The 12,064-nt window shown below is 30.3% G+C and overlaps 1 protein-coding gene across 1 annotated transcript; it reads right to left on the minus strand.

The window, feature by feature from the left end:
* Positions 1–4,108: 4,108 nt before the first annotated feature.
* LOC108473887 (uncharacterized) lies at positions 4,109–10,460 on the minus strand. The gene is made up of 13 exons (XM_017775693.2): positions 10,117–10,460; positions 9,839–9,976; positions 7,707–7,788; positions 6,758–6,834; positions 6,469–6,584; positions 5,813–5,921; positions 5,596–5,712; positions 5,410–5,501; positions 5,262–5,328; positions 5,097–5,178; positions 4,920–5,011; positions 4,666–4,809; positions 4,109–4,478 (listed from the first exon to the last, which is right to left on the minus strand). The coding sequence occupies exons 1-13, from the start codon at positions 10,288–10,290 to the stop codon at positions 4,332–4,334; spliced, it is 1,437 nt and encodes a 478-aa protein (XP_017631182.1). The 5' UTR covers positions 10,291–10,460; the 3' UTR covers positions 4,109–4,331.
* Positions 10,461–12,064: the final 1,604 nt, after the last annotated feature.

Raw genomic sequence — 12,064 nt, forward strand, 5'->3', positions numbered from 1 at the left:
AAATATGAATTGCTACCGAGTATCGATTCTGATATTCCATGGAAGACGACAAATGTGAGATCGAGGGAAAAAGCCCGTTTGAACCTTAGGAATAGATTAGGATACAAGTGACATGTCACTAGGATGGTTGAACATCCGAACTCGTTGAGTTGAGTCCGAGTTCACTTATGGATGCGAATATCCGAACTCGTTGAGTTGAGTCCGAGTTCGTGAGATGTAACTAGGCATCCCAACTCGTTGAGTTGAGTCTGAGTTCACTTATGGATGCAAATGTCCGAGCTCGTTGAGTTGAGTCCGAGTTCACTTAGGGGCGGGTTACATGATTTCTTGATTACATATGAGGCACTTATGTGCAAATTATCCGTGTATCCGAGTTGTATTCCAATGTGTTCAATGGGTGAAATTTCTAGTGAAATGGAAGAACACTTAAGGTGCAAGTGATGTTTTGGTAAGTGTTGTGAAATGGACACTTTGGACAGGTATGTTCTTAACCCTCGGATTGAAAATAGATACAACAACGATAAGGTGGTAAGATGATGAATGATGTTTAGAAATGTGATATATGTTTTGGTGATACCATGCTAAAGTTGTTTGGTATATTTGTATTGTTATGTTACTTGTTATTTACATATGAACTTACTAAGCATTATGCTTACTCCCTCCTCTTTATTTACTGTAGTTTTGAACAAGCCAGCTCGGGAATCGGGACGGGTCGAAGGTTCGATCACACTATCCAAAGGACTTTCATCTGGGTAAATGGCTTGTAAAACTTAAGTATGGCATGTATAGCAATATACTTATTTTGTGTAAATAATTTTATGATATGGCCATGATTGGTTGAGAAAATGTTTGATATTGATAAGTCATGGTGATGGTTAAATTTAGATCATGTTTGAAATCATGGAAGTTTAGTAGGTTATCTAGTTCATAACAACTCATGAAAAGATGAAATTTGCCTTAAAATGAATATTGTCTGCAAAGCAATGACATAAATTTGAAAAATCACTAAAAATAGTATAAATGGAATTAAATGATGATCAAGTTATGAAATTGAAGCATAATGAGTCTATTTTCATATGGATAAAAAAAAACAGGCATATAAATTATACTTTATGATATATTTGAAACCTTGTGAAATAGGGCCAGAGTGATTTCTGAATCCTCTATTCTGACTTTACAAATTCATAATAAATTGTACAAAAATAATTAGAAGTTTTTATTTATATTTACAGATTCCTTATTGAGTATAGTTTTAATAGAAACAAACCTCATAGTCATTTAAATTCTGTATAGAGAGATATCTGATTTGTAATACACAGAGGTTAGAGTAGTCAAATCCTGAAACAGGGGATATTTTAACTAATAAACTGTACTAATTGCCCCAACCAAAAATTCTAGAAAAAATTTATAAATAGATATATGAGTCTAGATTTAGGAAAAATTTACGGATTTTTATTTCGAGTTTCGTAACTCGAGATATGATTTTTCTTGTAACTTTGACGCGGGTAGCTAGAAAGCTGTGAATGTAGAAACAAATGATTTGAAGTTCTTAATTTGATAAATTATGTTCGGTAACTCCTCAAGCTTGACTCCGGCGACGGTTTCGGGCATGGGGGCGTTACACTACTTATGCTGGCGAATACATATTCACCAACCCAACTAGTGAACACCTATTCACCTACCTTTATGGCAAACTCTCACACCTTTTGGTGTATTCTATTCATCGAATCACTACGAACTTCTTGCTCAAAGTCTTATGGTAGACACCTACTCGTCGAACCTTTCGCAAATACCTGTTTGCTTGGTTCAAACTTTTAGGCCTTATATCAGGATGTTACACCAGTCAGATCATATCTTAAATCAACCTAGACATCAAATTATTCTGATGGATGAAATATTTTAAGTCATCCTAGGGAAACCCAGACAACCATGTTACATATGATGTGAACTCTCAGGTTTGGCGGACAAATTAGACTCCAGATAACCTCTATACATCGCGTGAAAATGCTCAGATTTGGCGGAACCACAAAATTTAAATAACTTCCATACATAGATAGACAAACTCAAGTCTAGCGGACACTTAAACTACCTATAATGACGAATACGTCAAGTTCTCTATACTAACGAGCTACTACGATGGATTCACTCTTCGAAACACTATTTAGAACTACTTTAGGAAATACCTTTAGGGAAAATTCAAATGTCGTCACAAGGCTATCCAAATAAAGATATCTTCAAACTTACCCAGATCTCTGCCATAAAGTCAGCTAGTGGAGAAGTTTCAAAGCTTACCCAAATCTTACCACAAATGAGGTTAACTAGATTTTGCCTCAAGGGCGTTACAGAATGCACCATAAAGGCATTATAGAATACGCCACAATGGCTTTGTAGAGAATTTTGTGTTTACTATCCCGGTGAACCATATCTGTAGCTACCATAGGGCTTCTCCCATATAATCTTATATATATCTTCATGTCGTGATCTGCTACTCCGATTTACATCCCACCAAAGGCTACACCATGAATATCCTCATTTTCATATAATGCCAAGGGTCTCTAACATGTGATCTTACACATATCTTCATGTTGTGATTTGTCAGTTCGGTTAGCATTATAGTTACCCTACCGAAGGCAACACAAACTGATCTTTTTTCATCTTTTTACATACCCTAAATTTGTTAGGTACTGGAACCATTTAATGAGATATTATTAGGCAATGACTACACATACGACAACAACATCTTATATCACACAACGTCATATGATGCCACACATGGTTCACCTCATTTACGTATTTGTAGATACCCCTCAGAAACACATATATACATAATTACATGACTTGTTGGAGTCAAGTTTAAAGACTCACCTAAAACTCACCTTTACTTCAGCTCGGAGTTTTTATTTTGATAGCCCTAACTAAGCCAGTAACAAAAACTACTTAAAAGATCATGGAACTCCCATTAAAACTCCATTTACAGATAGTTTACTAACATATCAATTTCATGCAACCCTCATAAAGGGCCTCCCACTCACACTCTACTATTCTTACGCCTTATAACATCTTTATTCTTCAAAAATATCAACATGTATAGTTATAGAACTTACCAGGAGATTGAAACATCCATCGATTAAACCAAAAATCTTAGTTTCCAGTCCTAAAGAATAAGAGATTGTTTAGGTTTACAAAGAAGAACCAGAACGTAGACTAGAAGGAAAGAAAGACCATCTAAATGTTTCCTTCCTACTATATATACTCAATTTTCCCTTTAGTGGATCTTGACAAGTGTCAAATGCATACTGAAGTCCTTCCTTAAATGCCCTACCAAAACTGGGAAAAATATAAAGGAAATCTGATGCAAATACTATTTAACTAGCCAAGTCCATTTAGTTGACTCTTAACGAATCCCATTGTAGGACCCACTTGCACAGTGTTTGAGCAAATCGAGTGTACCATACCCCTGGCGGTAACTCGTATGTGGCGTGGTCTTAAAAATAATTTAGTCCCCTTACAGCTTTCTCAAATGCTTAGTGGGCACTTCATGCTCAGCCAAACTCTAAGGCGTACTCTTTCTTCAGTAAATTATATTTTTTAATATCCAAAGTAATTTATGTTATATTGGGGCTTTGAAAAAACTAATGTAAAAATTACTGATTAAATTTTAATATTAAATATTTAATCCAAGTATTTGTTAAGAATAAAATTTATTACAAAAATTTAGACACATGAATATTATATTTTATTTAATAAGGGCAAATTCGTAAATTATCATTACATATTTAGGAAAGTTAATCAAACATGATAACGTAGCTTTCCCTAGATTTTAATCAATATCATCCAATGAATATCAAAAGTTGTAAAGTAACTTTCTGACAATCACATTCTCACTAATCGCATTTTATTGAAATTATAACATAAGAAAACACCAAATGCTACCTTAATGTTGAGCATGAGAGAAGTTAAAATCCCTAATTATAATCCTGGATGTTGCAGACAACAAAACATTTGTTGGGGGACCCTTTTTCCCCCTAGAATTGCAACTCATCCAACAAATCATGGATGTCCTTTTAAGAGTTTATAGAAACATAAGGTCACATGAGAACAGCTTGCGTGTGATCTTTAACATCTCTATTTCAATCATTTTCATGTTATACAGATTTTGATGTTGATATAACTGCTTTTAGCTACAGAAATGGAAGCACCAACCAAAATAAAAACTGAAATCACTATTTTGCAAACGGAGTGAATCTTAACAAGCAGAGAGAGGCTTAAAATCTAGTGTACAATGTGAAAATTACATATATTAATGTAGTCCTTTCTATAATCTGTACTTCTTATAGCTTCCAATATATGCCCAATTTGTGTAAGATGCCCGAAAGAACTCCGTAGAAAGTGATTTCCGTAAATATCACATATAAAAGGGTCCCTAACCGCTCTGACTTCCAAACATTGTTGAAAACATGTTTTTGGATCCAAAAAACCTGATAACACCGTAAGTTGTGTCACCGAATACTAATACAAGAAATCTAGGTCGTCACTTTAACACCAGCAACAAACTGTGTTAACAATTTGGACCAAATTATATCAAGTTAAAGTAGAGGGATTAAATCCCGAATTTCAGTATAATAGAAGGATTAAAATCTGAAATAGTTAGATGATGTTACTTACAAGTGTATTGTTTGTTGACTTATAATACCATCCATTTACAAATGCTGGAAGGATGCCTTGTGCCCCAAGCACATATATCAGCATTGCATTCATGCCTATCCATTCCAGGAGCAAGAATGGTGTCCTCCATCCCCAAACATCAATCTGTTTCATTTATTTCACAAGGGGAACATCGAAAAACGAACACACTTCAATAGATTAGTGTTGACATTTAAAGGACAAGATGGGGTCAAAGAGTACGGAATTGTGGTTACCAGGATGTAGAATGCTGAGAATACAATCCCGGCTGCACCAGCAGTGAAACACACGTAGCTGAAACTGTAAAGCTGTTTGTTGATGGGAATGGCTGCAAAATTTGCAGAGAAAGCAATCTATGTTTAGATTTCATATTGAAGAATGTAATGGAAACTGATTTAAGGAGGCTGCCTCACCATCTGTAAAATGAAGAATGATGGCTACAATAAGTAAGCCTAATGCCATTGAAACCCATTGCTTGAGCCTCTCTGAGTGACCCTACAAATATCACATTTCATTTTTCAATTCCTTTTCAGATATTGCTGGTCGGCAAATTACAAAATCATGATATAGTTTCTAACCTTGAAATGAATTAAAACATGTCCGTAATGGATTCCGATGGTGCCGGAGAGGATAGCCAAAATCGAACTAAGACAAAAACAGGAACCGATCAAATCACTGCATATGGACTATATGTTTAAAATAAAGTTATGGTTAATCAAAACAAACCTTAGCAAGCCTTCTGGTTCGAATGGAGCTCGGCACCAGCTCGGTGCATCTTCACGGATTTGACCAGAACTCGGAGAACTATGAGTGCAAGCCTACAATTTCGTTGAAACAACGTAAAATATTGCCATGGTAAGCAACAATGACTTACCCAAATCTATTGGAAATTGAAGCAGAGGAAGGACTAACCTTTAGGCGTTGCCAGACTGGATAAATGTAAAGATGATTAATGCCCCAAACCTCTCGATCAACATAACCGACAGCGTTGCAAGCGGGTCCTAAGTGTCCTCTCATCCCACATTTGACCTTAATATTGCAGGAAAAAAAGAGTGATTAGTTAACTGAAGTAGTGGAGGTACTTGATAAGCTTTATGCATTAAGCTATTGAGCTTATAATTCACCTTACCGTGTATTGTGTTGTTTCACTGTCTGTGGACACAACGAAACTCCAATCTGGGACGTATAGTGAATATGTTGTGGTCATGTAAATGACAAATGCAACGAATCCTCCAAGCCTGGATTTTCACTTACATAAAATGATATGTTACTTTAGGAGAAACTCAAAACAACAATACCAAAAAATGGAGAGTCCAAGTAACATCAATTATGATTGTAAATAGATCTGTCAGTTCTGAATCAAACTCAAAAATCTGACTTAGATTAACCCAAATTCAAATTCAAACCAACTTTATTTGATCATAAAAGTCAACAACTCAAATTTGCACCCGAAAATGACTTGAACAAAAGAATATCCAAACTTAAAATGACTCAAATCTAGAATGATTCGAACTTAAAATTACTCAAACAAGTAACTGAAATGACTTTAACCTGACTGTCAAAATTTGAAATGAGTCAAACCCGAGAAACCCAGCTAAGCAAACTCTAATGACCTAACCCCACAACAACTCAAATCTGTTAGAGCTTAAAATGACCAAAACTCGAAATGCTTCAAATACAAAATGAACTGAAAATTTTAATTAATCTGACTCAAATTGATTCAACCCAACGACTCTTTCAATTGATAGCTGTAATTGTAAATATAGAATCCATGTGTTAGTTTACCATTGCCAGCGGTAAGCAGTGAAAATGGATGAGTAGCCAGGTTCCAAAACTGTTGGTCTGCGCTTGGTGGTGAGAGTCTCGATCACGGCCACAATGAAGTAAACCAAAGCTATTCTCTGTTTACACATAAGATATTCATCATCAAATAATAGATTATTTTTTAAGACAAAATTTCAGTTTCTAAATCTGTTAATTTCTGGATTGTATGCAATCGCCATTTTGATTACATTGTTTTCATGAAAAAAGGAAAATATTAAGAATGTGTGGTAAAGATGAAGATGTTCTTTACCTGGAGGATTCCACACCATCGTATTAATTTCATGTCTACTCCATAAACAAGATCATTTGGCGCATGGGAATATCCACCTGCACATTTCATTTGCATTATTCAATCCCATCATTTTTCATTTCAATTTAATTTTATCATAAAAGTTAACCTTAAATTCCAAAATTAACTAAACTTAAAATTATTTTAACTTGAAATAATTTAAATCACAATAAATCAAATGTTCAACTCAAAGAAAAAAACTTAAATTAACCTAATCCAAATAACTTAAATAAGAAACTCAAATAACTTTAAAAAAATACCCAAACTCAAAAAGTCCAAACCCAACATAACCAAAACGCGAAATTATACAAAAATTGAAATGATACAAACTCAGAAAAAAGTCCAAACTTAAACAAGCTGAAAATTTTGAAACCGAATTCACCCAACTTAAATTAATTTAGTCTGAAACCAATCCCATCCGCTGATAGGTTTAATTTCTGAATTATAACAGGACTTTAATTAATATTTTCTGTACATTTGGAGAATTATTTTCCAATACTAATGTGAATATGTAAATATCATGTACCAAAAATTTGTTAAATATTTATGTCATAGGGGTGTTCAAACTTCTTAACCAAATTTAATAAATAATATGATATATTATATATATTAGGCTATTATTAATTTAATTAATTCGATCAAATAAACATTATAATTTTTCTGATATATTTTATATTTTTTAAAAAATAAAATATATAAATTTCGTTAATTTAAAAAAATTAATTCGATTAACAATTAAAAATTAAAATATTCGATTAATTATATTAATACTAATTGGATTCGGTTAACCATTTCAACACCCTATTATACCATACACTGATACCTCAGAAAAATAAAAATTCGAACAATAAAGTGCCTGGTTTAGCATTAAATGATTAATGAACAGGAAATATTTGGGAGTGATGAATACCTTGCAATAAAACTCCCCAAAATAGAAGCTTTAGAGTTCTCAAGCATATCTTCTTAATTGCATCCTTAATCTTGGGAATTTTCTGGAACAGAGAAACAAGCATTTGAGTTTGAGGTAAAAGCATGTAGGATTGTATTTTACATTTTATTAAAAATAAATAAATTAAATTTTTATTAGAGATTTTATTCATTTTATCTAATTAATAATATGGTTGCGATGTATATCTTATATTGATGTGACTTTTATCACATCTATAAATATTTTAAAATTTAAAAAATATAAAATAAATAAATTTTTAATAATTATTTAAAAACTTTGTTCAAAATGGATATACACAAATAGTTGTCCAGATTCATTTGAACTTAAATAAATGAATATCTAAATTTACCTTATCCGTGATTTTTAAATAATTACAATAATTACAAACAACGTCCATAATGAACCTGATCAAGTAGTTGTTGAAGATTATTTTAAAATGGTTTCTTAAATAATTTTTAAATTGTTATAAAATTTATAAAATATATATATATAAAATTATTAAGAATTATAAGAAATTAATTTTTTTTAAATTTTCTAATAATTTCTTACCATTATAAATAATTTTAAAATAAATTTCTATATTTATAAATTTATAATAATTTTATATTTATATAGAAAACAATGTCCTAAATGTGGTATTAAAATAATTATAAAATTTATTTTTTTAGAATTTTGAATAAAACTAATATTTTCATGTCAACATGACATATGTGAGACACATCACGTGTCACTATTTAGTTACTCCATCAATAATATCAGTATTTAATAGTAATAATAGATAAAATTTTTAATAGAATGATCATTTTGTTTTTAATTTAACATCTAGTGAATAATTTATTTATTTTAATAAATAAAATATAATATAATTTTACTGTTATTAGAAGTGGTTTTATCATAGTTTTATGTTTAATGAAACAAAGCAGTGCTAATTATGATAATAAACTTTTAATTACAAGAGTAGCACCTTTTAAAAAAAATAGAAGAGTAAAACGTGGAAAATCATAAAATATTATATGAGAAAATATGAAAATGACATCATTGAATTTAGTCTCAATATGATTTTTTTTAAAATAAAGAAGAGAGAAAATAACATATAGCTTAACTAGCTACGAAATAAGGAACCGCCAAGATGTACCCAAATTTTTATATTAATGTGATTTTTTTACTACAACAAACCCAAATTTTTCCCTTAACATTAAATTATTGTTAGTAAAATAGTTTTTGTTGATTACTTTAAATTTATATAAAATAATTATTTAGTAAATTAGTAAATATAAATATTAAATATAATTATCTTATTTGATAAAATTAAATATTGATTTTTAAAAAATTATTTATTTTTAATTTTAATCTTATTAATAATATTTTATATTATTTTGGATAGTTTTGGATAAAAGATAAATCTATTAATTTAAATATCTTATTTTTAAAAAATATATTTAAGTTTTTTAATAAAATAAAATGAACTTAATATTTTCTAGCTTAAATGATAAGTAGCTACTTATCTACTTATTTTATTCTAATACTTTTTTTGTTAAAAATTTATATTAAATAAAAATTAAAATAATTATCAAATACATTTGAAATATTAAATGTTAAAAATTTTCAATGATTTATTAAACACACCATTAATCTCATAATTTAGATTTTTTATAATAATTTTATTGGTATGGACTAAGGCCCTATTGATAACTCATTGGAAAAATTAAACCAGCTAAAATTAATATTTTCATTAATTTAATTTTTAAACACTGATAACCCAACATAAAAACTAAATGGTAGAATTTTTTCAATTAAAAATATGGGAAATGGTAAGTATATAAAGAGCTACTTCTCACTTAATATAAAATTTTTCAAATGTTTCTAACTTATAATTTATTTATTTTAACATTATCCTTTAAATGCTTTGCATTTAAAAATTTAAAATTATATTTATCAAATAATTTAATCATATCCAATACTTAATTTTAATAAATATACCAAATAAATTTAATAACATGCTTAATTTCCTATATTTTTTTTAGTTTACCAAACATCTAAAATATAACGTTTACAATAGTAGAAGAATAATTATGAGTGGACCAAATTTGTACCTTGAGAGCTAATGCAATGGCCACCCCCACAATGAACAGAAAAAATGGCATCACAAAGTCAGCCAGTGTGCATCCATTCCATGGTGAGTGATCAATCCTGGCATATGATCCCCCAGCATCATCTACCAATATCATCAACTACACCCAAAAATCACAACACCTTATTATTATAATAACAATCCATGATTAAGGTTTAATCGAGTTGAGTCAAACTCTACACTTTCAAATTTTGAATATTCTTTCGAGTCAAAATTTGGGTAAGTTGCGAGCACACTTACCACAATGGTGAGTCCTCTAAAAGCATCCAAGGTTGCTACCCTCTTGGTCTTTTGCTTTACCAATGGCTGTTGCTGCTCCTGCAACTGTTGTTGTTGTTCAACCAGCTTATCTCCCTTTTTCTCCATATTTTCTTCATGAGCTAGCCCTTCTTCCATCTTTCCAGGGTCCGCCATAACTTTCTTGTGAAGCAAGGTTACAAAGTAGGGAAGCTTGGAAGATGGTGAGAGAGCTCAAAAATGGAGGCCAAGAGAGACAAGTTTATAATCAGAGAAGGCCGGCAATGGTTGGCGCCTAAAGGGCACGGTGGGGCCTTACAGATACTTCAAAGTTTAGAGTGAGACAAATGGATAAAGGTTGATTCGGAACCATCAATGGACAGGTTATGGCCGTTTAAGACATGAAACAAGTCAGATTCCTTGGTGGGTGGCTAGTAACTGTCATAACGACATGGTGAAAATTGGGATGGTAAAATAAATACAAATTAGTGTTCAGATTAAAGTTTAGTTTAGATGATTCAGGTTAGGTTTTATATTTTGATGAAATTCCAATTTTCGATGTTTTGGTATTTTCTGTCAAAAAAAATTTATTATTGAAATCGCAATGATCTGTTTTTGGAAGTTGGTATAATTTTATGAGTATATTAATGATAAATTTTGACTAAAAATAATAATAGTTATAATTTTCGGAAAAAAAAATAAGAGATGCAATTTTTCAAGTTTTAATATCAAACTCCATTGGAGTATGGGTAGAATATTTGACAACTCTCCTGTTTTATCACCTTAGCTGTTTGATTAGGAATCATCGTATGTACAAGGAAAAATATTAGAGAGGGAAGATAAGATTAGTTTGATTCTATAATATATTTTGTGGAAGTTTAACTTGGGTTGTCTTAGCTGTTTCCTTGGTGTTTGATTGTAAGTATCACTTCAAAAGGATCACAATTTTGTTTTTAATCATCAATATATATACACTAAAACAAAGTTAGAGTTCAAATAAGGAAATTTATTTTCAAGTGTTAGTTAGATTTATGCCATTTGGCAAATCCATGGAGTGCTATGTGTAATTTAAGAAAGCTATTAAACTTATTTTTACAATATTCATATATTTAGAAAAGCAAATTTTAATACATTAATAACACCATATATTCTAACAGTGCGTTTGGTTCCTTGTAATTGAATAGGGCTGTAATTGAATAGAGCTGTAATGGAATAGAGCTATAATCAATAATTCAACTGTTTGGTTGAATGGAATGTTGTTGTAATAGCATAAGGAAAAAAACTAAAATAACCGAATACCCTTAGCGCTTTTTTTAAAGTAGATAATTATTGTTATTGTTATTAAATTTTAATGAGATTATTATTAAAATAATTTAACCATATTTTAACATAATTATTATTAAATATAATTTTTAATAATATGAATTAAAAATCATAATATATAATACTATAAAAATAATATATATAATCTACTTTATTAATTTTAAACGCAAAACATATTTAATGTGCTAAAATATCATTAGTGAAATAAATAATTTAATTATTCTACAAGGTTGAAAAGCTCTTTTAATTACTAGTCATTTTGGTTTTCTTTGAAAATTTCTTCATTGATACTAGCCCAAGCCGTGTTTGAAGATGCTTGTAAAGCTAAAAAAAAGCCATGTCTCTAATGTATTTTTAGGAAAAGAAAAAGAAAACGACAAATTTTTATTAATTACTTTTTCTCATAAAAGCTAATTAAAATTTCAATTTTTTTACTAGCCTTCTTGTTATTTCTTTTACTTGAATTTGATTTTAGTTTAATTCTATATTTTAATTTCATATTCAAAAGTATGCCAATCATATTCGATAGCCCCTATCTAATCATATTCATTTTCAATTATTTTATTATTTGAGCTCAGTTTGTTCCTTTGCTTCAATAATGTTTTTATTTGAACAAGGGAAAGTAAAA

This window comes from Gossypium arboreum, chromosome 1 (assembly GCF_025698485.1).
Source record: "Gossypium arboreum isolate Shixiya-1 chromosome 1, ASM2569848v2, whole genome shotgun sequence".
In the NCBI taxonomy this organism is placed as follows: domain Eukaryota; kingdom Viridiplantae; phylum Streptophyta; class Magnoliopsida; order Malvales; family Malvaceae; genus Gossypium; species Gossypium arboreum.